The sequence below is a fragment of the Accipiter gentilis genome, chromosome 32 (genome assembly GCF_929443795.1).
Source record: "Accipiter gentilis chromosome 32, bAccGen1.1, whole genome shotgun sequence".
Taxonomy (NCBI): domain Eukaryota; kingdom Metazoa; phylum Chordata; class Aves; order Accipitriformes; family Accipitridae; genus Astur; species Astur gentilis.
The window spans coordinates 3,893,689-3,919,865 of record NC_064911.1 but is presented as its reverse complement, the minus strand read 5'-3'; the positions used below and the strand labels follow the sequence as shown (position 1 = coordinate 3,919,865).

At 41.9% G+C, this 26,177-nt stretch overlaps 2 protein-coding genes and 1 long non-coding RNA gene across 3 annotated transcripts in view; 2 read left to right on the top strand and 1 right to left on the bottom strand.

Annotated features, from left to right (window-relative positions):
• The window catches only part of URB1 (URB1 ribosome biogenesis homolog), a 57,178-nt gene extending 55,443 nt beyond the window's left edge, over window positions 1–1,735 (top strand). The window contains exon 39 of the mRNA XM_049835085.1: window positions 928–1,735. Within this exon, the coding sequence (XP_049691042.1) occupies window positions 928–1,133 (206 nt within the window). The 3' untranslated portion in view covers window positions 1,134–1,735. The remainder of the gene's footprint in view (window positions 1–927) is intronic.
• Window positions 1,736–2,853: 1,118 nt separating this feature from the next.
• LOC126053230 (uncharacterized) lies at window positions 2,854–22,634 on the bottom strand. The gene is made up of 3 exons (XR_007510310.1): window positions 21,592–22,634; window positions 16,236–16,335; window positions 2,854–7,266 (listed from the first exon to the last, which is right to left on the bottom strand). It is a non-coding gene; the product is annotated as an uncharacterized LOC126053230 (long non-coding RNA).
• A 207-nt stretch (window positions 22,635–22,841) lies between these two features.
• Window positions 22,842–25,924, top strand: MIS18A (MIS18 kinetochore protein A). Its single transcript, XM_049835146.1, has 5 exons — window positions 22,842–23,115; window positions 23,241–23,307; window positions 23,730–23,852; window positions 24,834–24,927; window positions 25,616–25,924. Exons 1-5 carry the CDS (start codon window positions 22,875–22,877, stop codon window positions 25,694–25,696), a joined length of 606 nt encoding a protein of 201 aa, XP_049691103.1. The 5' UTR covers window positions 22,842–22,874; the 3' UTR covers window positions 25,697–25,924.
• The last annotated feature ends 253 nt before the right edge of the window (window positions 25,925–26,177 follow it).

Sequence of the window (26,177 nt, the reverse complement as noted above, 5' to 3'; positions counted from 1 at the left end):
CAGAGCACCTGACCCAAACTGGCCAACGGTGTATTCCATACCATGGGACGTCCCATCCAGTTTAGGAACTGGGGGGTGGGGGCAGGGGATCGCTGCTCGGGGACTGGCTGGGTGTCAGTTGGTGGGTGGTGAGCAATTGCCCTGCGCATCATTTGTACATTCCAATCCTTTTATTACTACTGTTGTCATTTGATTAGTGTTATCATTATCGTTATTAGTTTCTTCTTTTCTGTTCTATTAAACCGTTCTTATCTCAACCCACGAGTTGCACTTCTTTTCCCAATTTTCTCCTCCATCCCACTGGGTGGGGGGGAGTGAGCGAGTGGCTGTGTGGTGCTTAGTTGCTGGCTGGGGTTAAACCACGACATTCATCAAAACAGTTTCAAATTTGCCCATGTCCGTTGGTGCTCATAACTTCACAGAGTAAAAGCTATGACTTTGGTGGTATGGACACAGGGGATGGTAGCACAGAATAGGGTCACACTATAGGGGGTTTCTGATAGTACAACAGTCATACTCCCTCAAAGAAACTTCCCTTTCAAGGACTAAAACGGAGGTCAGTGAGGTTTAAAAAATACAATTCCAAGGGGAAAAATAGTTTGCAGCAAATGAGTCCATGTGGGTATGGGTTCTGATCCATGTGCTATTCAATGTTATAATTCGATAGCGAAATCCACAGGTCAGATTTCAACCTTTTTTATTTAAAGAGGTCAGAAGGTTGTGCTAACAAGAAACTGTTTTCTTTCCTTAATGTGAGGAGGATCATTGGCTTGGCATGGGCAAAAAACCCACAAATTTTCCATATAGGAAAAGAGTTAGGAAACTATTTTAAAACATAGATCTGGAGGTAAAATGGTTTGGTTTTGTACTACTATGTGGAAATAGAAGAATATCTGTTCTGATTTTTCTCTAATTTTTCTTCCACAGCTGTTTGTGTATTCCTGACTTCTGTTTACATTGGGGACATATGGCTTGGAGCACAGGAGCCAGATATGTTAATAACCCATGTCAAATTGATCTGCAATAGTACAGATGATAAATTAAATGATGATGTCTTGGAAACTCATAAACAAGGAGAAGAAACTATCACGCCTCTTTGCAAAACCCTTTACTTGGCTACATTGGGGCATTAATTCAGTGAACTGACACTTAATCTTTAATGTTATACACTCTGCCATTGTTGCTGTGAGCCATGAAGCCCTCCTGAACTGTTCTCCATACAAATCTAACTTGTTTTGTCATAAAGATCAATATTTTATTACTGTGTGCAAACTCAGAGGGGGAAAATTGCATTCGTCATCTCTCAGTGGAATATTAAAGCTCTCATTTCCCTTTTCTTGAACAGTATGGGACACAATGTTATTTATATCATTTTTATTACAGGCATTTTTAACTTTATGAAGAACCAAAAGAGACTGATTAGTGCATTGCCTCTGGACTGTATTTCAATCCCCATGTAGTTAAAATCCATCCTCTTCCCAATATAAGATGGAGAAAAAAGGCTGCAGAGCTTCACCACAATGTGGTATAAGTGCAAAGAATGAGTAGTCAGAGGTTTAGCCACGATGACCTACTATTTCTTGAAGAACCCAGTTTCCCAAAACCAGTATGAATAGAAGACTGAACACTGAAATCATGGTGGCTTTAAATTAAATGGCTTTTCAAAACATTTATATTGGAGCTGGTCTGTTTTTATTCTACTTTTTGGTTTGCCTTTTTTTTCTTTTTTTTTTTTTTTTAAATTAAAAAAGCCCTGACCATCACCGCTGCTGGGACTTGCAACAAAGGCCCATCTTCTCTCCACTCTGAAAAAATGAGAGATGGAACTAAAACCCAAATGACTTGCTGCTCATTGATTATACATGTTTTTTATTGGAAATTCTCTGTGAAATCTGATAAATATTTCTTGAATGTGGCCTCGAGGGCAGTTTAACATACCATTCCAGATATGCAAATATGCAGAGCCTGCTTGAACCTTTGAAATGTAAAACAGGATTTATTAAATTTACTCATGAATATATACTGTGCCTAGGTACTTTGTACAAATTCTGTACAGGGAAAAATCAGAAATGCATACTCCTCGTGATTTTTGTTTAATTTGTTGTTTTGTGTGTTTTTTTAAGAAAAAAACATGAGATGCAAATAATGAGGATTGCTTCTACATATAAATATTCTTGTCCTAAAGAAGCCATAATATCTATATCAAGACTTGATTTAAAAATAACAAATGTTTTTTGAAAAAGCTGTAAGCCCATTAGAGGCTTATTTTTGTGTCATATAAAATCCCTAGAGTTTGACATCAGAAATCTGCTTTGTGATGAAAAAATCTTATTTTACTTACTTAAAAAAAAAAAAAAAAAAACAAAAAAAAAAAAAAACAAAACAAAAAAAACCCACAGGCAAAATGAAACCAAAGGAGTTCCAAAACAGAAGATGTCTTTCCATCTCATCTGACTGGAAAAGAAAATACTTATGACACATAGGGAAGGAGTTTTGCAGCTCTTGAGGGACTGAGCACATCTAACAGTGGTTTTATAGTATGATTTTCTTGAGAGGATTAAAGAAATGAGGTAAAACCCTTCAACCAACCTAAGGACAGTAATGCAGAAATGTATTTTCTCTACACAAATCTATCTTAATTGGCAATAAATTAAATTATTTTTCCCCGAGTTGAGTCTGTTTTGCCCATGATGGTAACTGGGAAGCAATGTGTGATGTGGTGTAGTGTGATCCTTTCTGATCCCTTAATAAAGTAACAAAACCCAAATCCTAAACGCCACGACCCAGTTGTTGCACACTCTCCAACAAATTGCAAGCCCAAAATGTTTTTGGGTGTACACTTGCGTGCCTGCCAATAATGGCCTTTCACATGCCCTTTGGCCATGTTTGCTTAAAAAAATAAGTTGTGTAACTGTGGTACCTGCAGGAGCAGAATTCGTGTGTTGAAGCGCAACCAGTTGGAAGAGTGATTCTTGAGTGAGATCTGATTCTAGAAATGGGTACAGCAGATGAAAACAGGCATCCTAAATTACTTATGCTTAAGCGGCTATTTTCACACCTTGGTATTTCTCTCTGTGGATGGAAGTAGTGATTGCTGAATGCAGTTTTGTCACTGCTAAAATAAGGAAGATAACTTTCAAGCCTATAGTGGACTTTAGCTAATGAGATACACAGTGCTATAGAAGTGGAAAGTAGGATCAGGAGACCATGACTACAACTAGGGCGTCATGCATGTTGGTATGCTTTCCTTACAGTAATGCACCTAAATCCTGACCACATGAATCCACCCTAAGGGTTCGTACTCAAATGATGATTTTCTGATGGCCTTAAGTATTCAGAAAGGCCCAACAGCGAGTACTTTCTCCCTAGCCTGTCATGTTTTGTTACTATCTCCAATACTGCTATTACCAAAATACTCAAGGTTGGAGGAGAGGATTGTTCATACACATTTTTAAAATGGTAGTTTTGGAAACAGAAAAAGAATGAATGCAAATGAACTGACAATTTAAAGCTACTAGCCTGTCATGTAAAAGATAAGTAGCTCAGATGTGCTTATCAGTGAAGAGAATGTAGCTGTGCATGTGGGAACTTTTAAAAATAAGGCTTAATCTCTCACCGTCTCTGAGCTTCAGTATATTCTAGTAATGTGGCAATTAAAAGATTATTATGAAGTCCTCCTGGAAACAGTGGTCAAGTATCTCTAAAAGCCATAGATGGTTAGGAGTCGAATGATTTGTATGTGTGAATTACTGCCAATATATTCAAAACGCATTTTAATAAATTATATAGATGGAGAGTCATTATTTTAAGAAATTAAGCTTGATTAAAATAAATTGTGGAGAGCATTTGGAAATGGAAAACTTGCTCCATATATGGGCCTACATTTTAATACAAGGAGTTTCTACAATTTAACACAAGTTACTCACTTTGATGGTGTTGTGATGAGAGCCATGTGGATGAAGCTCCAGAGCGCATTGCAGCAGGCCCAGTGGTCTGGGCTGCCCTCACAAAAGTCATTGTCAGGACAGGCCTTTTAAGCCTTTTACTCAAAATTCACAAAAACTCGGTGAAGTCAACAGCCCAGAAGAACGTATTGCTTCCTGTTGTAGCTGGTGTATAGACCATGTACAGTTTGAGTTGCAGGTGGGGCTCCTCAGGATTTTAAATGGATCTCAGCGGTGGGCTGCTGGTGCCAGTGCTCGGATGAGGACATCTGACAGGTTAGCAGGAGAGGACTTCACACAGCGTGAGCGACTGGGCAGAATGATGTGGCTTTTGTGGGGGTAGTGGTTTGGGGTAACATTTTTATAGAAGTCAACTATGTCTTCAAATCAGCAGCATGAGCTGATGTGGGGTCACACTTTGTTGACTGGTGGGTGCAGCACTTCAATCATCTGTGAATGCTGCGGACCACACAGGGGAGGCCTCTGGCAATGGAGGACTCTGGGGGAAGGGGAAATAAAGTGCTCACTGTGGAGAGCAAAGAACTGGAGGGGCCTTGAAGTGGGTACATATGGAAATGTCACAGAAGGAAATGCATTTCTCTCTCCCCCACTGTCCTCCCAAGTTAGGTGCTATAAGATAGGCTTGCATTTTGCATATTATTTATTACTGTTCATATGTCATAATATATGCCTTCCATTTCCAGGTAATTTGAAAGGGAATAAAAAAGTCTTGTCAGTGGTTATGTGCTTTGAGTCATGTTCCAGTGCAACTAATGAAAGAACACCAGTTGTTACGCATGGGAGGATTCACATCTTTCAGAAATCCCCTTGCAATCCATTTGTAGAGAATTGGTTCTTGAAAAATGGGGTGATGTGAGTCTGTCATGAGTCAGGGAGGAGGATGCTGGAGCAGACTGTGCTGGCAGGCAGTGCAGAACTGTTACAGCAGAGATGTTCTAGCTCAGGGTAGACAGATGTGGCATGAATGATCGAAGGGCAGTTGCTGCATCCTTGAGGAGGAAAACGGGTCTAGATGGTCGGGTCCTCTTCAGACTCTGTGATGATACTGTGTGATTGCAGTGGAGTTAAAGGTAACTGTCCCAATTTGCAGCAGGAGAGCTGGTATCAACAAGGTAGTCGATTCATGTGTCCTGTGAGAACTACCTCAGCTCTAGCAAAAGGTAAGGGTATCTGAGGAGAGGGGAAGGCTGTTGTGGCCATCTGAGTTGATGGATGGAAATGTTTGATACATCTCTGTCCATACTGCACCTTCAGTTCCTGCAGCCTTTCCCTCATTTTCTCCATTTGCCCATGACTCAGTCTAACTTAACAGACTTCACACCTTGACAGGTTTCCAAGCCCAACACCAGTAGTAGTCAGTTTGCTCAAAAAGCAAACTGCCAAAGTGTTTATCTCAGAGATTAAAAAATTGGGAGATAAAAAAAAAACCCTACAATACAAACACATGCCTGGTGGTTTGGTCTGTCTCTTGTGTTTAAGGCTTTTTTAACACAGCCCAACCCACCCATTCTGGTAACATCACAGCCTACACTCCCTGTACACAGCACAAGGCTGCTCTGGCAGTGCTTCACTGTAGGAGTTTTTGCTGCCTGCATGGGGACGTGGAATTTCTAAGCTTCTCAAGTTTCAAGCGAGTTTTGTGTTGTCCTCAGCCCAGCAACTAGCTCTGAACTCTTATCTATTCCAGCCCTTGCTGCCTTCCTCAGCCCGACTCTGCATTCCCAGCTCCATGCTTACTGGAGCTCTAAGGGCTCCTCACCCTCTCGTGGACCTTCCCCTAGGTCTGCCTGGGTTTGGTGGAGCTCCCTGGGTGAGGAGAGGTGGAGAGAGCAGAGGCCGCTGAAGGGGGAGGGAGTGTGAGTGGCCCTTCTGACTTCGCTCCAGCTGAGCTTAACCCATTCTCTCCACCTCACTGAAAAGCTGCTGTGACCCTCCTGTGGCTTCTGTCAAACTATTTGCAGCCCCAGCTGAAAGCAGACAACTTGTGCAGAAGTGTGATGATGCTTTCGTGGTTTTGCCAGCATTTTCCTTCGATACCAAATATGGTAAACACACTTCTCTTTTTCTAATGCCTGGGTAACTGGCAGATAACCATTTCAAGATTGTTCAATATTAATAGTTTGTTTTCCATCTACCATTCCAAAATGGAAGCAAAAAGTAATTGGTTATTGGTAGCAAAATGGTATTTCTGGGCAGTAGGTAAAGCTAATTCTTTATTCAGTAAGACACTCACTTGAGATAATTAGTGCTGCCATAACTTTTTTAAAGGCTGTTCTAGGTAAACAGTGTTTTAGTAAATTTTAAGCAACCCAAATATTGTTTGCAGTAGAAAAGTAAATAAAAAGCATATTCTATCCTTGAGGGAACTGCTGAGCTTTAAGTTAGTGAAGCAAGTTGTAACCCTTCTAAAATCAAAGTTTTATTCTTGATGTTGCGCTTGACGTTGTTGCTTATTTTTCAGAGGATGTCCAAATGGAGGTGTTACTAAGATGCAGCTGATGAGTGTGACCTGAGGACAGAGACAGAAGCAGATGACTTATGGCTCTCATGATATATAAACAATATTGGTTATGCTGCCTGTTCAGTAAGATCAACGGGATTCTGCTTTCTTTCACAGCAAGACAACCCAGGGAAAACTGATGCTGCAGAGACACCCCCAAGGATTACAGGACTCAGTGGGCATTCTGGTGACCAAGGCAGAACTCTTTACAGGACTCGAGGTGTAACTGGTATAGACTTTCTGCTGGAGGGGTAAATCTGCTCTCCACCAAATGGGTCTTAATGAGAACCACTCAACCAGCAGCACAACCGTTTGCACCACGTAACTGGGAGAGGAGTTTGAATCTGAATCCTTACTTAAAGAAGAGAGAGAAATTTTACAGTCATCATCATCAGGATCCAAAATGTTGATCTAAAATGCTGATCAGGCAACTCCAGCACCATTGCTCAAATATGGCCATTAAGACTTCCTCTTATGCATCCAGGATTTTTCAGGTTTGTCCTTTGTTGAAAGACATTTTTCTTTTTCTTCTTCTCTTGAAGGATTTTGGTATCAGTGTTTAATAGGCAGTCATAGCACTGAGCTTTTCTCTGCAGTCAGGAGAACTGTACTGCTGCTTTTGTTTAACCTGTTCCAGTTTTAACCCAGGCTCAGATCCTTTCATGAATGCCAGTTTCATCTGAAAGGGAGGTAGGTGTTTGAGAAGCAACGACATCTGAGTATGGACTACTGAGATCATCACAGTGAGGCTGTTTACCATTGGAACTGCTTTCTTCTATCTGGTTCCCTACAATCACTTGTCTGTAATGTGTGGAGAGAAAAAAAAAGTACAGTTATCAAGGACATCTGTTTGGAAGACAGATAGCAGCAGTTTCATAAGGAAGTATATTATCAAAGTTTTAAAAAATACAGAAGGTGGTTCTTCTAACACAAAAGACATTGAATGCAGCATGAGAGATGCGTTTGATTTCAGACCTCTTTATCCACCATGAGAATCATGTCCTTACCTGGAAATGGAATATGACCAACAGCAAAAGTGTGAGCTGTGGCTGATATGTGGTGACTCCCCCTTTCCCCCTCAAGATGGGACCATCAGTCCAGCCTTTAAGCTTGGTTCTTTAGCTGGATTTTTAAAGAGGAAACTAGAAACTTTGCTACGACTTGCTCTGTACCCAAGTGTGAAGGGAACTGTCATGGCTGCTCCTGGGAAAGGGAAGAGGAGTGACAGCTTCGCATAACTGTGAATGGGTGTCACTGGGGACAAGAACAAGAAGGATGTGTGATATTTGGGAGGGATTCCCTGGAACTGGCGTTGGGAAAAGGCAAGACACAGCTCTAAGGGCTGGTGGGGTTCCAAGCAAGAAAATGGGACAGACCTAAAAAGGAGTGGGTAGGACAAGGGCAGCAGGAAATTTCCAGTGTACAAATAGTAACAATACAAAGATGTATGGTTCTGGCAGAAAAACAAGTTAGTGCTGGGGTGGAGGGGGCGATGATATGAGAACAGCAGAGCACACTCTGCCTCCTCCTCTCTAAGCCCTCTTTCCAGCAGCTTCCTAAACATCACCCTTAAAAAATAAATAGCAGGTGAGTCCTGGCCTAGAAGCAGTAAGTTCTATTCAGTATGGCTTGAACACAAGATCCCAACTACTACTATATCCTCAGGGCTTCAAAGGTGGGGAGGAAAATTTCGTTGGGAAGAAAAACGTAACCCAAAAGTGAAAATGAAAATGGAAAATTTTTGAAAAGTCTTACTAATGTCCTGGAGCCATGGCTTCAGAGATGAGAAAAAAGATATCTTTGACTAAAAGCTGGTGTTTCAGTGGCTAGACAAACATAACAACCAAAATCTAAAAAACAAGATAAAGTAAATGGGATGAAAAGGAAAACAATTACTTTTAATACTTTGGAGGAGGGGAAATATAAACTTGATAACTTCAAATTTATCTTCATTAATTGCTAATGAAAGCTTAAAATATCTGTGCCTGACAAGACTTAATGCAACAGGGATTTTGCTGACTGGTAATTCAAAAAACCGAAACAAACCCCAAAAGTCTCAGCAACAGGCCTACCACAGGCAGGCAGATTTGGGGTTTTCTTTGCTATGATGCAGGCATATTCAAGACATTGCTCTTCTCTCTGTTTGACAGAAGCAAGACAAAAATACTCTTACCAAAACAGGATGTTTTCTTTCCAGTCCATTAAGTAGCTAAATACCATCAGCTAGCTATCCATATTTTAAAATCAGCTGGAGAACTTGCATCCCAGAGACCTGGAGACTGTCTGAGGAGAACTCTGGCTGGCTCTTGTTAATCGTTAACCATCCCTGTAACAGCAGGGAAGTTTGAGGCAGCTGGAAGAGCCCTAGGGTCCCAGTACTCAAAGAGAGCGAGCTGGTCAAGCCAGGACACTATAAGGCAGTGCAACTGACCTCACTCAGCCCCAGGCAAAATCATGGAATTAAAGCTAAGATAAGATACAAGTGAAAAAGTATTTCAAAGGACAGAGAAACTAATTCCAGACAGTATGGCTTTATAGAAAGACAGGTATGGTGAGAAGTGTCTGATGTCATTTTTTGAGGGGAACACAATTTCAGGATAAAGGTAGCTGCATATATGTAGCTATTTAAACTGCAGTAAGGCATTTGACTTAGTATTCCATACTGCCTTCTTTAAAAAGAACTATACACAAGTCCCATTAAACAGGTGTTATGTGAGTTAGGCTTCTGAAAAAGTAACTGGAGAAAGATCTCTGACTGCGTCTGTTTCCAGCAGGGCTCCATAAGCACCTGATCCTGTTCAGCATTTTCATCAGTGATCTGGAAATAAATGTAAAGTCACTCTGAACGAAAGATGCAGATAAAGATACAGTTATACAAAGGCGAGCAAACAGTCATATAGCACAGACTGGACAGCTAGTTAAGATGGACCTAGTCAAACAGTATATTAAATTTAAAGCCTCGACCCTGGCAATAATATTTTTCACTGAGAACTGCAGATTTTTCATGAATTATTCTCCCTAAAGACAGTGAATTGTTGCACACAGAAAAACTTGAGATATTAAAAAAAAAGTAGAGCTAATATTTTGTATTTATGGATTTCAGGGGACAGACATGATATTTTAAAGCCTGGAGTAGGTGATACTGTGATTCCAAAATTTCATATATTTATCACACTGTCTATCCACAGTGATCACTTTTTGGTATTCTTCATTAATGAACAACTAGAATATTTTATCTAAATAAATGTTTGGCCCTAATTTTATTGAAGTTTGTCAGCTAAGCCAAGATGCAATGCCAAGGCATTGTGATTTAACCAGGCAGAGAAATGAGAAATACTGACCAACAATATAAGAACTTGTTCTCCTCTGCAAAGGTATAGCACCTGGGCACAGACTTTGGGAGCCTGCATCCCTGCCCTCAGTGGGCAGCACTCTCAGATCTCTTCCAGTGCCTCAGTTGTCTGTGGTTTGGTGTATGTCTCTTGAGAGTGAGCTGACATTAATCTCTGGACTGGGCATTCTGCACCCTCTGAGGAGATAATGTTGGATTTGATAATAAGGTTGTCAAAGGATGCTATTTGAATGCATGGCTCAAGAATTACTTCACTCTTTTGAGTGTCACTTGTAAATGTCTGTCTGGTCACTATTAGATGGAAGCCCTTTTGTGTCATTTAAAACTATTTAACAGTTTGAAAACAAAAAGCCCCATCATTTCAGCTTGTAGGAGAAAGGGCAAGAACTAGGAAGAACTTCAGAAAGCAACAGAGGGCACCGTAATGCTAGCACAGCCAGCCTGCTTCCCAGTAACTGAGCAGTGCAGTCAGCTGCACAGCCCACCTGGAATGGATGTTCGCCTGGTGGCACCAGACTTGGAGAATGTCTGGGCAGCAGCCGCAGAGGGCATGTTCTGACCTCACGTTCAGCAAATGGTGTCCTCTCAACTGCAGAGTCTCAGTGCATGGGATTTCTGGAGGGACACTGACTACTGGTAAGCAATCTCTATTCCTGGCTTTGCGTTCACACGTACATTCACACAGTGGCTGTTGCAAAATAAAACCCCAGCCCATGAGTATTCACTTGGAGATCAGTTATCTCTGAACAACCTCAGTGCCACTCTACCAAGTGTAATACCAATCCCAGGCCTCTCTCCTGTGGCATGATACCTGCTAAAAGGTATGGAGCGTGTTTCTTTAGATGACAGGAGTGAGAACACTTTCCTGTGAAGACACTGTAATTTCACCTCTGGTGGCCGAAGTCTTGTAACAGGCTTTGACAGTTCATAGCTAACCATTTTGACAGCCTCTGCTCCTGTGGGTCTGACAGCTGTTCACATGAAAGGGAGCTGGTTCTGTCAACTTAAAAAGTTCTCCTAATGATGGAGGCGTGAAAGACACCTTTATGCCTTGAAACCAGAAGCTTGAGAATACCAAGATTTATTATCTGCTCTTTGAGATTAAATTCAGAAACTGTTTTGGGGAGAAATTGGGATAGATCCATAGGAACACTGTATATGAGAAGCCAGCTGTAAAGACTTAGCTGTCTCAGCTTCTTCTGACACAAGGAATGATGCTGTAATCTATGCAGACAAGTCATGTCGACCTCAAATACTGGTCCTGTGGGTGTCCTGACCATGAGATTTAAGTACCGCTGAGAAACCAGGTTATTTCTGAGCTCTTTGCCAATCCTGGCTATGAATTTCAAGGTAGCTGGGTGTGAGAATATGTGCTTACCACTAGTGAGATAGTAGGTAGAGACTGCACTTGAGTATATCTTAAGTGAGTTTATAAAGAGACAAATTACCTTCATTTCAGGACACAGTCTAGTGTGATAGGAAAGAGAGGGCTGAAGAAAGTAGAGAACAGGAGCAGCTGTGTTAAGAAAGTAGAGAACAGGAGCATAATCTGCTTAGTCAGAGAAGTACTTCTCATGAGGATCTTCTTACTGTAGTATTAGAGGACTTCCTCTCCCTGAAGACAAGGTGGTAGCATGCCCAGGTAGAGCTATTACATGTCTTACTGTCATCTGGAGGAATACAGTGCCTTGAGTATCAGATTCACTGCCTTTGTGAATAGGTGCTTTTTTCTTATTGTAATATATATACACATATGTGGTGGTTATGTTGTTCACTAACAAATATTACAATCTTGAAGGTAAGCTGAAAAAACAAAAACTCTCTGAAAACTATCTGCCCTCACGTGAGATCTAGGATATGGCTATAGATTTTTTTTTTTTTCTGTCCTAGGGACCAAAACCCCTGCGCTGTCAAATATCCAAATTAGTTCCCCAGTTCCAGGAATGAAGCAGCTGTTGCAATTGATCTGGATGGAGCAAAAAATTGAAAAAGTACATGGACATTGTACAGTCTGTCCACCAAATCAGTGGTTATATGTCTATCCATGAAGGAAACTCTCACCTGCAAACTGAGAAGAAAGCTGGCTGCAGAACAAGTCTTTTCAAGCCAACTCACACATCTCTGGCTGGCAAGTGGTATCCTCAAACTACATTAACATATGTCCCAGAAATGTTGGGTAAAAGTTGGTGGTAGTCAGGGGCAAAAAATATCTAAGCTCTGAATTGGGTTTTTTATTGCAAGAAATCTGCCTGAAGCCAGCAAGGCTCATGCTGCCAAGGAGTCCAGAGTCCCTTGATTGAGCCTCTCTAAGGCTACTGTGACAGCAAGAAATGTGGACAAGGGATGAGACGTGCACATCTTCCAACTTTCTGGGTACCTAATTTTTTTTTTTCCTCCATTACACTGTCTGGTAGGAAAGTGATAGCCAGAAGATTTTGGATGTCTACAGTGGTTTCAGTCACAGCCGTCAGGAATGCAGAGCCTCCAGTGAAACGCATGGGAAACCAGTGTGTCCTCTTGAGCGGTCCAGGAAGGAACTTTCCCTGTCCCCCTTCCACAGCATGAAGTTTCAGCCTTGACCAGGAACTGTCTCCAGCCACTAACCCTTATTTTTCTGTATCATTTTGGATGGTAAGAAACATAGTTGAAGCAAATGTTAATACTGGCTCTTGATTACAACACTGTGGTAATCAACTGCCTTGGCATGCTAATGGGTTTGAAATAATTGGTCCCATGCCCCCAAATTTTTATTTATTTCTGTAGGGATAGCATAATGGTGACAAAAGGGACTGGGACATGGATTCCGTGCTGCAGCTCTCTTGCAAGCATCAACCCTCCCCCCTCTCCCAAACTCACTCATCTGACTTGGCACCAAACTACTTTGTATTGCAGAGAAAAGTGTGGTGCAATCAGATCATGGATTCAGGTCCAGGACTTCTCAGTGTCTAAGGACTACGCTGTGGCATAAGTAGATCTAGTTGTTGCATATGCCTTTCAGAAGACACTTTGACACTGACTTCTTTTCTGTGCAGATATGCAGATAAAAATCAGCAGACTATACTGTGGTAATGGCATGCCCTTGCCAAAAGAATAAGACCTTTGTGTACACAGTGGTGGAAGAGATATAATCACTGCATATTATACAAGGCCAAAATGTAACCTTCAAGGACCCCACAGGGCTCCAGCTGACAATAAAGGCAGCTGACACGCCAGTGAGGGTTTGCTCGACAGTCAACTGAAGCAAGAAGGTACGCTCTCATGAACTGCCAGACCTGAAAGCATGCTTGTTTCACCAGGCGGTTGAGCAAGCTGGAAGAGTACACGCTGCCCTATATACCCCAGGGCTTGACAGCGAGATGGATGAGCACAGAAACAGTGAAGGTAAAAGTTCTCCAGCCTTGACCAGTGACGTGTACGTATGTTTGTTGGGTTAACGTATCAGAATTATCATAAGAAACGAGACAGGAGATTTCAATACAGAAATTAGATGATTGTCATGCCAAGGGTAACGGATAGATTACGTAACAAAGAAGATGATAGGGGAGGATGGTGGAAGTTAACAGGAAGAACTTCTTTTAGGCACCTCACTTTGTTTTATTGCTGGAATTGGGAGAAGTGTAATTGGAGTGTGGGTTAAAAAACAAATGGAACTCAATCAAAAAGGGCAAGTTGGTGGTGGTGGGGGGGGGGATGACACTGAATAGTCTCTTCAGTCCTAAAATTGTTTTCTTACAGTATATTTCAAACCTAGAAAAATTATAAGACAGAATGATTTCAAAGCCTAAGCAAATCTCATTCAATACTGCTTTCCATTAAGGATTCCTGGACTCTCCATGAAACATTCCTAGACTTGCCTTGTTCACAACAGCTCTTTCAATGGGCAAAATTGAACATCTTAGGAATAAATATGGATATTTTTAAGCCAAGTATTTCACTCAGTAACATGATGCAAAAGTGAAAATTTTTTTTAAATTAATACTTTTAAGTCTTCCAAACACTCTGATATTTTCATGTATATAGACTCCTCCTGCCAGTTTTTTAGGACCAGTAAATTAATGCGAACATGCCTCTGTTATCCTGTAATTTTATGTCCATTTCCATGTGTTTCTTGTATTGTTAGCTTGCCTCCTGCTCTGTGGTTTATTTGGGCAAGTTGCCTTTTTTAGTGTTGTTGTTACCTTTTGTAAGCATGCCAGAGACCTTAGGGTGCCAATAAATTAGAATATTAGTGTTCCTTTTTACTGCCATATTACACTCATTTCCCTCTGCTTGTTTGTGACCTAGTCTTGAACCTCTGCCTAATCTGCTGAGCTGAATTTTCTGTGTCCTGATCAGATTAGGAGGAGCAGTGGGCAAATGCATCCTTGTTTGCATAAAATGTGTTTGCCAGAAAAACTAGCAGCAAACAAAGTAAACCAAATGTAGAAAGCTGCAAACAGAAACCTGCCCTTAGACAAAGTTCAAAATCACAGGCAGTGTTAGAACTACATTCCCATACAACATGTGAGTGCTGCACATCAGCCCGCACTGCATCTCCATCAGGAACATCCACTACAGCTACCTTCACAGGACAGGGTCTGTAATCTTTTAGGAGACTAGGGACATCCCTGTCAACAGTGAGCTATTTATGCAGCCTCTTTTTTCAGTCATGGAGGGTTCAGGTGGAAACACCCTACTAGAATAGATTAGCTATCCCATTTGTCCGCCACTGGAGGATATTTCCCAGTTTCATCAAGCCCAGCTGTGAAAACAGTCTGGATGACACAACCGTGGGGCTCTGTGATCTGTCTGTAAAGCTAGAGCTAGATACGCTGCACACACTCTGGGCCTGAAGACGCTGTTATGCTTTACTGGGCTACTCGCTAGCTCAGACCCAACTCTGTCTCCCTAATGCTGAACAGTACTCTACTGAAATTTAAATTAAGGTACTCAGGTGAGAGTGACAGAATCACACCTGTAAACTTTAATCGCTAATGAAATGGCCTGAGGCTAATTCCAGAAGATTCTGCCCCAACAGAAAACCCAGTTTGACCATGTTGTCTCACTCCTAAGCTGACTGGTACTGTGAATGCTATACATCCATGGTTGGCAGGTGTTTCATTTCACAGCCACACTTCCAACTGACTAATTCTCTAAGTGTATTTGTAGTTTTACTGTGGGCTTACTATGCTGAAGGACAGAAGTTCAGATATGGGCCATCTTTGGGAAGGAAGGTATTGTCATACTCCTGCCAGGATTTGGGGGGGAAAAAAAAAGAAAAAAAAAAAAAAAGGCAGAAGAAAATTTGCCTAGACCTTCAGCCAATTATAAACCAGTAATTTCACTGAGTTAATCTAACCTACAAGAACTTAAAAGTGTTTAGGGACTGAGTCACACACTTATTTTAGGTAAGAAAGAAGCTTGCCTAACCTTCTGCATAACAGGCCAGGGAATGATAGACCACAGGATCCTCACAGTAATTTTTTGATGAATACAAATGCATGTTTTTCAGGTGTTCAGTCATCAAGTAAAAGAATTAATCACAACCCATTTAATATTCTAAATTGTTCCAGTGAATCATTACTCTCACAGAAAATATGTGGTTCATCTGAGTTTGTGTAGCATCAGCTTCCAGCCATTGCATTTTAGTACAGTACTTTACCATTTGATAGTTATCATGGGGCTCCTGAATTGGACACCAGTGTTCTAAAAGATGCAGACAGTTCACAAGGAGCATCTCTGAGCCACTGCTCCTTGAGAAACTAATTGATTTGATTTCTCTTACTGTAGGATGCGTTTCTGGAACTCAAATCAGTTTTTTCCCTATTCTTCCCAAGTTCTTTAAAACCCCTTTTAAAGAGCACATTCCAACGCAGGTACAACATTCTTGGGATGATATAAGCAATGGCACACATGCTATTATCTTCCTGATCTCACTAATAAATTTTCTCTTAATTTGATCAAGGCTTACAGAATTGCTTTGGGAGCTGGTGTTCACCCGCTTTACCACCATGATTCCTACTTTCCTTCTCAGGTGTGGTTTACAAGAGGTACTTTCCCATTCTGCATGTGAAACAGACTCTCCTACTTCCATAGTATGCAACCTGAATAGCTGGCATAAGTAAAATGCATGTTGTTTGCCAACACACCAAGCAGTCCAGACTGTTCTGCCTATCCTCATGGTTTACTGTTCCCCCATCTTTCTGTCACCTGAAAACCTCATCAGTTATGGATTTATTTTTATCCAGGTGATTAATACAAACAGCGAATTGCAGTGGGTTGAGAGACACTCAAACTGAATAATAACATAAAAAGTGTCATCTTTGTGTGCAATTATAAATGTTGTAATTGCTGGATCACTTGAAGCAGTGAGTGAATGTTTCATGCAGATTATTTTATCACACTGATTTATACTTACTTTATCTCTGGTTGTACTTACTTTACTGGAGTTGATCCAGAGCGGGACATATACAGTAAAATAAGGAAAAGAAACATCACAAACGCAGCAAGCCCAACCCAAAAGGCTATGACAATAGAATCTGTGGACACAACACAGTAACTCTGTCACTGATACCATAGCAAATATAAAACTATAAAGCAATATACTTTACAATCTCTAAGAAAGGTGTGTCATTTAATTAATTCAATTTAATTAAACCCTTGAGAGAGAGCAATCTGCGTGCCAATTTGTTATAAGTCTTAAGAGCCTCCTAGCAGTTTATTGTAACAGGGCATGGCCAGGGCTGGGAGAGAGGTTGGGGAAAAAGATCTAGTAAGTGTGATGGTGACTAGCACTATGCATATATTTAAAATGTAATACTGAGCACTGATGGATTTTAGGGTTTCAGCTCTTTGCAGGGGATACAAAATCACAGTGCGGTAAACAATCTGGTACTCAAGACTGAGCCATTACCACTCAGTGTATAGCCAAATCCTGCTCTTGGGTGAAAAAGTACAATCCATGATCTTTAAGATGGTGCTTTTACGGAGGGAATTCTAGCCTTGAAAACATTTTCTACAAAGAGAAATACCAAGGAAAGCTTGTTGAAAAGTGCCTGTGACCCTTACAGCACATCAGTCCAGTGGAAGAGAATGTGAACCTTCCCCTGTTCAGCTACAATACTTCTGTAATCAACAGAAAATAGTTCAAAATGCAGCCTACTTTATCAGGACTACGCAGCTTCTTTAAGGAACAAGTGGATTCCTAGCACTTAAGTATGGACTCGCAATTGGTTTAAACCAGCCTAAGACCCTGCCACTGCTGTTATCCCTGATTCAGCTGAAAACTTTTTTTTTTTTTTAATCAATAAAAGAAAAAAAGATGAACTGATCCCTGATCTGGGTGACCACTGCTAATGGGAGTATGAGCAGGTTGGGGGAAGAAAAGTGAGTTGCTCTTTAATGAATGAAGGCTACAGTGCTGCTGAAATGACTGCCTCAGTTACAGGCTGTTAGATGGGATGAATCTGCTCCTGCCCCGGTAGCACATTTGGTCACTGTTTCAAAAATGCTCCTTCCTGGGATCAGTGTGGTGGTGGTAAATGTCCAAGTTAAAGCCTTGAAAAGGTTGGGTGTTCTGCAGGGCATAAGTCAAGAAATGCCCTGAATTAATAACCAGCTACTCAGACTGAGGTGAAAAAGAAGGGTCACTGACTTCAGAGACAAATATTGATCAAGATAAAATAAATCTTCCATCTGAAAGGACAGAAAACATTGTGTTCTTTGAAACAGGTCCAATATGTTTGATTAGGTGTTTCTTTGTGAAAAAGTTCAGAACATGTTGTCATCAGAGCCACAAAGAGATGAGGGGGAATTATCGCAGCTCCTTTTAAACCTAAAACTAGAACTGACCCAGCCAGAGTCTTATAAGCAAGCTGAGTTTTGGCTGGGCTACTGAGACATAAGAATGTGGAGGGTCAGCTTATTTTTTTCTCCCTCTGTTAAAATAAAGTTTTACTAAGCTTTAATTCAGAGGATGGTAAATTAGCATGTGAGGGCCAACATTCTGACCTGCTCTTCCCCCTCTTTCTTTTTATGGGAAAAAGCAATGGGGTGCTACTGGCCAACCCCAACTCCTCAAGGGAGAATAGGGGACTTCTGTTAAAAAAAAAAAAAAAGCAAGCTCATGGTCCAGGGATATTTTGAAAAACTCAAGGTTTTGAAGTGTTCAAAGCCATTGGGACAGAAATGAAGAATTTGGATTTATAGAATTCCCTATCATCAGAGCTGTTTTGGTTTCATCTTTTAAAAGCAGCTTTAATACGATTCATGGAATTCACTGAAGCTAATCAAATTTGCTCCAGGTCTCAGGGGGAGTTTGGACTCTTGAGGGATAAACAGAAACTTCCTGTTTTTAAAGTCCTGCAATTAGGATTTTTTTTTTTAAACTGGGATAACATATTTTAACAATCTATAAAAAGCTTTTCTACTGCTAAATTTTAGTCACCTTTTGTGTGCATATGCATGTGTTTTTAAATAGCCTATTAGTTCATGGGCCAATTAAGCTTTTTATTATTTTTATACAAAAGGGAGAGAGCTGCACAATGCTATTAATAGAAAGCAAGACCATGACTTTATAGCTGGATTTGGATTCATTTTCATAAGACAAACACAGTCTCACAGTGCTTCAGGGATAGGCCACGTAACAGGAGAAAGAAAGTACAGAGATTCAGGTCTCTGTTTTACATTAAATTAAAAAAAAAAAAAAAAAGGCAAAATTGAATTAGGGAGCTATAATCCCATCCCAGGGGTTATGACAACCACATGATTCATTTGGGCTGATTCAGCAATGCACCTAAACAAATGCTCAGGTCTCACTGCAGTCAATCAGTAGATGCCCTCTGGAACATCAATACAGCAGTTATTGTGATCCTGGAGGTATCCTACATTTTGCCAAACTTGGAATGTTTATGGCTGTCTGAGGGGAAATTATCACATTTCATCTTCAGCACAAAGGGCAAGGACTTGCTGAACTTATTTCATCTATATACTTCCAAGCACATGAAGACAATAATCTCAACAGTGGCTTTTGAAGGTATAAGACTGCAAATATTATGCAAAGACAGGAAACCCTACAAAGTATATTCATTGCTTGACTACTGCTTTTATTCAAAACAAGGAAAAAACTAACCAACTGTGGAATTATTTCCCTTAGTGTTTTCTTTATAACTTGTAACTCACTGTTCTCCCACTGGTATTTGGAGAGGGAAAAATAAAAGTACCAAGATGATGCAGTCTCCATTCCTCCTGGACTGCTGACATGGAAAAATGTCTATTTTTAGAGGAAGGGAAAAAAAAAAAAAAAAAAAAAAAGAAAAACAGTTTCACTTTCCTGGCTATCAGAAAACCAAACCCAACATTTTTAGTTTAGAAATTGGTACAGTGTGGGCTCTTTAAAAGACACAAATCATGGAGCAGAACTCCATTTTGACAAGCTGCCTAGAAATATCTTACATAAACTGCTGCCCCAGGGAACTCAAATTGCCTTAACATTAAGCTGCTGAGGGGAAAAAAAAGTACATCCCAAACCCTACACTTGCATCTTTCTTCTCCTTCTTTGCCTGGGAGCTGAGCAGCTAAAATACAGAAGCCTGTTTTCCTGCAGATTTGTTTCCCAAAGCTGAGCCCAAAGGTGATTTCCTTTTGTGTCCAACAGGGCATGACCTCACCCTGCAGCCTTTTTGTCAGTAAAGGTCTTCACTCACAATGTTCTTCCTCTATTATCTAGTCACCAGGTGTAGAAACTTGCAGATATTTTATATCTTTGAGGCCTCCACTCCTTTGTAACTAGATCAAGTTGGAGTTACTGTAGAAGCAGATGAGATGCATAAACACGAAGTATCATTGCATAAATCATCTCCTTACAATATAAGAAAACCTGAAACATAGCAGACTATGGGGAGAGAACAAATTAAAAAAAAAAATCATTAAGTTTACTCTGCTTTTTAATGGAAATAGGGCTTATGAGATCACTCATAAGCACTCTCTCAGGTGTGTGATAATTTCCTCCATGAAACTATCAAGAAATTTAAATTAAATTTAACAGAGGATGAGCATCTTCTCTCAGAAGAACAATTTCTACAAGTTTCAAGAAAACACACAGCTGGGTAAAGAGGAATATCCTATAAATTGCCATGGAGGGAAATGCTGTAACACAAACTCCACCTCTACTATGTACCAGGCAACCCAAATGTTAGAAAGATGTTATTAATGAGAAAAAAGGGAAAAGGTTAGATTCCTGATTTTTGTTTTTTTTTGCTAAGCCAGCCACATGCCAGGGACTTACAGCTAGCTTAACTCAGCAGTTTGGGGTTTCCCTGATGAATTTGGGGGTAATTATCTGCCCTAACTTTAAAATTAAGAGAATTAGAGAAGCTGCTCATAATCTGCCTGATCCCAGCAGCACCAAATGTTGCCCTACAGTATTGCGGAGCAAGATTTTGTATTTCAAAGGATGTGGATATTTACACTACCTTCTTTAAGGCATGATGCTCTAAGTTTGGAGGCAATAAGCCCTAAGCTCATCAGAGTGGACAGAAAAGCATTTCTAGAGGCAGCGCAGAATAAGAGTTTCTGCCCCTTTTCTTATTCTTGCTCACATAAGGCAAGCAAAGGACACGAAGCTCCTAGCATTGTCCAGTTCAATTGTCAGTATTAGAAAGATAGTTTCTTGCACTCTTAGAGACACATGAAATATTTTCAAAGACTATCACGTTTTCCTTGCTGACCACATCACTATAATAACCTTGGGGAAAGCAATTTTAGTCTCTGAAACCGTATCTGAACAGTTGTAGTTGTCTTCAGTAAACTAAATAGCAACCAGTAAAGCCCATAGCTTTGTCACTCAAATGAGGATACAACTGTAGGTAGAGACTTGGCAGAAATTGAGGGAAAATGCTGCCTATAGCCTAAGTGACTCAAACCTGTCTACCCATTCTCCCTCGATCTTTGTCAATCCATCCAACTATACTTGGTTAAGTTAATCCCTCATGATATAGCTTGTCATTTTATCTTATCAAAACCTAACCAATGCAGTTACATTAGGAAAAAAATAATTACTTGCCACTTTAAGTAACCATAAAAAGACATCGCTATCTCATTGTGCAAAACCAAGTGTGAAACGGAATTAACTGTTGCAGGGTGAATTTGGTGAATACTATTTCGTATTATATACTTTGAAAATAAACTTCTAAACCCAGCAGAATTAGCTTCCATGGCAATAAAGTATTTTGACAATAATGTATATTATTACTTTATCTTACAGTTCAGTAGCACTAAATCAAAGGAGGAAATGTAATAGAATATGTTTTCAGCTTGTTGTTCCTGGCTAGCGGAAACATACGCTTCTTCTTTTACTAAGGTTTTGGATGTTTGTCAGTTGTAATGTAAGCCTTACGTCCCAAGATGAAAACACGATAGTCTTATGAAAAACTCTGCTCATTCAGTCAACTTCTCCAATAGTACATTCAGGTAACTAACACCCCAAACTACAGATTTGCAAGTCATTAGGTTTCCACTTAGCAAATGACTAAAAAAGAATCTGTCCTTCTAAATAAGAGTTAGTATCAGCAGTCTTCTAGTTTCAAATATTTTAAGATAAAGCAAAGAGTTTCAGTATTAGTAATAACTGCTATTAGAGCACAGTCAGTTTGGCAGGCAGGCACCCATCCGTACAAACCATGCACGTATAACCCGGCATGGTCTCTATTGCAAGGAAAACAAAAAATAAGTTGGAGAGACAAGCTATGCAACATTTTTCCTGTACTGGATTAGCACTACTACTCTACAATACTTACATTTATTAACCTTCAACTTGCTTCCATCTACTGGAATTGGATCTATATAATCCCAATAATATTCATACGACCAAAAATACTCAGAGGAGTTTGTTCTGTTAGCCATTTCAGTAGTGCATTTTAAACCAGCACAGAACTCCAACCAAATACTTTTTTTCATTGTACTTCAGCGCCCTCAGAAAGAGATTGCATAACTGATGCCTATGTAAATCACTCTGGGGTTCCGCAGCTCAAGGACTGCCTTGGTACTAAAAAACATCTAGCAGTAATGAATATTAATGTCTGACAGATACATAACAGCAGCCCTTAAAATGTAATCCTTGCTTCCTGGTGGGCAATTACGTTATTCCTCAGCATATTTTAAGCTGAGATGGATGTCAAGTAACCTAAGAATGGGGTGGACGAGTGCCAGCTGGGTCACAAACCCTTCCCTCTCAGAAACTTGCAGCAATGCAGCGCGCTCTGGAGCTTACTGAGAACAGCTGGGCTGAAAGACATTTCAGACTTTCTCTTGACATGGAGCAGGTAAGATCTGACAGAATCCTTCATAAACACAGGGTGTACTGGAGTAACCACGTATTGTGCTTTGCTACTCCTTCACTCCCTCCACCCCGAAGGCGATGGATGGAAAGGCAGGCTCCCAAGGCGAAGGCAGACCGGTGGAAGGCGTTTGGCCCACGGCAGTCCTGTGCCTAGGCGAACACCGGCCTACCTGCTTCACTGAGGTTCACGGAGCCGAAACTGCTCACGCTAAATGTGAGACAGACCCTCCGCCCGCTTTCGACTGCACCCCGACAGCCCCCAGGGCACGTCGCAGCTGGGGAGGCCCGGGCTGCTCGTTCAGGCCCACGGAGGAAAGGCAGGGCCCAAGGCAGGCCTCCTGGGACACCGCCCGGCCAGCCAGCGCGGCGAGGCGGCATTCAGAACCGGGAGCCAGGCAGGCAATCGCAGCACAAAAAGCACCGGGTCGGTTAGAGGCAGCTTTCAACGCAGGTGCCGCCATCTTTCCTTCCCGTGCCTCCCCTCCACCGCAGCACCCGAGCCCCCCCGGCGCGCTCCCGCAGGCGCTGCCGAGGCCCACGGCACCGAGGCACGAGCGGCCGCCCCCGTCGCGGCCGTTAACGGCTGGGGGGCGGGCCCTCAGCGTGCGCGGGGGGGGGGGAGGCGTGGCCGCGCGTCCCCGCCCCGGCGGGCTGGGGAGGGGGCGTGGCGTGCGCGGGGCGGTGCCGCTCTTGGAGCGGGCGGGCATCACTGCCGCTTCCGGCGCGGGAGGTTTGAAGACGATGGCGGGCGCGCTCCACCTGCCGTCGGGCCTGGTGGCGGAGCTGGACTCCTCCCTGTCGCGGCTGGATGCGGGCGGCAGGCGGGTGCCGCCGCTGCCTCCGGCGGAGCAGCGGCAGGGGGCCGCGGAGAACGCGGACCTGCTGCCCATGGTGTTCCTCTGCGCCGGCTGCAAGCGGCCGGTAGGCGACACGCTGAGCTGGGTGACCAACGACGAGGAGTCGGGCTGCATCCTGCTGCGCAGTGAGTCCTGCGCGCGCCAACCCCCCCCCCCCCCCCCCCCCCCCCCGGCCCCGGCCCCGCCGCGCGCGGCGGCCGTCGGTCACCTCCCTCCCTGCCTTTCCCCCCCCCCCCTTCCCTGTGCGCAGGTGCGGCCGCCAGCGTCTCGGTGGACGAGGAGCGGAAGGTCTCCAAGCTGCCCGGCGAGTGCGGATGGTGAGGCCCGGCCCCGGAGCCCCGCTGCTGCCCCGCCTTGGGCCCCTCCCTCCCGCTCCTGAGGGAGCCGAGGGGCCCCGGGGAAGGCGCTGAGGAAGAGCCTGATAAGCGGCCCGTCGGGTGCTGCCGGGGGGCGGGCCGGGGTGCCCGGTGTTCCGCCGGGCAGCCTGGGCCCGGAACACTTCTTTCGGGCCGTCTGGATAAAAAAGGCTTGTGTATGAGTCTTGCTGAGGGCAGCCGCCCGCTGGGAACGCGGGCAGGAAGAGGAGGGCTCGTAATTACATCACGTAAAGCAGGAGCGAATGCTCTAAAAAAATCATAATGGACGATTATTTTTTTTTTTTTTTTGTTTAGAATGGGGGATGGGGAGAGGTGTTTCTTTTTCTTTTCTTGTGAATAAATGTTACGTATCTTACTTACAGCATCGTTGAAACTTTATTCTGCTCTGGCTGCTCAATGACACTTGGCAACATCTATAGATGCACCCCAAAGCATCTCGACTACAAGAGGGATTTGTTCTGTTTCAATGTTGACTCAATTGAAAGGTAAAGGCAGAATTTCTATTGGTAAGCCTGCCAGCTGAGCTTCAGCCACCAAGCATCTTGCTGAGGGATGCTCCTGTTAACTTTTGTGGCACGTCTAGAGGTAGCCGTTTCTGCTGCTTTGTTCCAGCATGTTTTTTTGTACTACTGCTGTTAGCATCGTAGTGCTGAAGTGTGAGAAACATCATCTGTGTAATGTTGGGCAAGTCCTAGAAAAAAGAAAACACCAGGGCTGCCTTTTGTACAAGAAATTGCATGCTACCCAGGAAAATAACACTAGGTACGCAACACAGGAGGGCTCCTTCTCATTTGATCAGAAAAGACTACGTATGTGCTCTGCTGTAGACAACATAAAATGAGCCTGCAGTCATAGTCTCCACACCAGAGTGCTTTTATCCAAGCATTACTCTAGTAAACAGTGATAGGTTACCTTTATTTCTGTCTGGGCTAGTTTTAATGTTTCTGCTTTTTGTTAAGTTTCAGTTTACTTTGCTGTATCTATATGGATGTTCACCTTCTGGCTCTGGACAGTTTTGGGGTTTTTTTTCCTCTCCGCAGCTATGATACTTTGCTTTTTCCGTGGCAGTAAAATTATCTGAAATACTAACACGGTAACAAAATGACATTTTACTGTGTAGTAATAGTGATGGCTGGTTTTCCTAGCTAGTGCTACACTGTTCTCAATGTCTGCATAATTTTTCACCATATCCTGTAGCACCAGAATTCCTGACTGTCTCTTGGAAGTTCTAATTTTCATAAAGCAGTGGTGTGTTGGTAGTTCTGCACTTAAAACTCTCCGTTCCACCGTATAGTTTGTTTACAAGATTACCAAACAGATTTTTTTTTGTTGTCACTGGAATCATGCTTCCACTTTGTTAGTGTATTAATAATAATCTCATAATCATTAAGAATAATGGATGAGTCCTATACTTGTTTTTTTGCCTTCAGAATGAAAAGTGTATGATCTAAACTGTAGTATATCAGTTACATTCTAGGATCCTCAGAAAAGCAAGCTCTTACTGATGAGGAACCTTTAACTCTTGAAAGTCGAGCTGTCTTGGAAGATGTGCTACAAAGGGTAAGATTTAGCCTTATATCATTCTTTGTTTAAATTACCTGTATGAAATCTTAATATCCGTATTTCATCCAGATCTATTCTGTGGGTTTTAACATCTGCTGTAATACTTCATGCTATTAGTATCTTGTGTTATGCAAGATTTCAGTAACTTTTCCTTCCATTTTAATGGTAATTAGCGTTCTGTGTTTATCAAGCACAGCTTTAGATTCCTATCTATTTTTGTCAGTAATTAGAAATTTTGTATCTAACTAGTTCTGATTCACTTCCCCAGATTTTCACTTAACTTTGTTTTAGTCATGTCCCGTCTGTCTTTCATGTAAACTGACTTAATGCTTTTGCTGTAAGTTTGTATTTAAATATTACATAATAAAGTTGACATTTTGCTCTACTGAAAACTTTTGATTGCAAATAGGGAGAATTGGGAGCAAATAGTGTCATGAAGTCAGCTGATGGTTGTCTGGCAAAAGCTGAATGTGTGGATCTGACACCAAGGTTAGAGACAGTTACAGATTTGAGAAAGTGTAGAGAGTTAACATTAGAGTTGAATGAACTTTCAAACTATGAAAGTAGCAGGGATAGAATCAAATAAGATTGATGCAAGATCAAATTTGAGCACTTGCAACATCTACACTCACTCTTTGTGTTGTCAAGTTCTGTTTATAACTGAGTGTCTTTCCCTGTTTTACAGGCAGACACTGTATTAAAGGTTCTGGAAACAAGACTGACTGCTGTTGAATCAAGTATGGCTTCTCTTCACAATGAAGTCTGAAAGAAATTACATGCTGGAAGTTTTAACTGCAGGCGAATGACGTGTGTGGCACTTGTAATCCTCTGGAATTTGTGGGAACACTGCAAAAGCTATGCAAACTGCTGAAAGACGTTGGTGGCTCATGGTGTGGTAGAAGAATGCTGACTATGAGTCTTCATTGTAGACACAGAGTTCTCCTTTCTGTTAAAAGGATACCCCAGACAGAAATAAAATTTAAGTTTATGTAGACTTTTGGTTTATGTATAAATATTTATTTTAATTTTTATCTCTAAAGCGAAGCATTTATCTCCTGACTTCCCTGCTGTTCAGTATCTACTGAATTGGGTGTGCATCTTCTTCCTAAACCAATAAAAAAAAAAAAATCTTTGTGATGTCTGAAGGAACAACATATCATTTTTCTTGTCTCCGCAGCCTTTGCTTGACCCCTGCTCAAAGATGGGAATGGCACAATAACTATACGGTGTGGTTTGTTGGCTGTGGT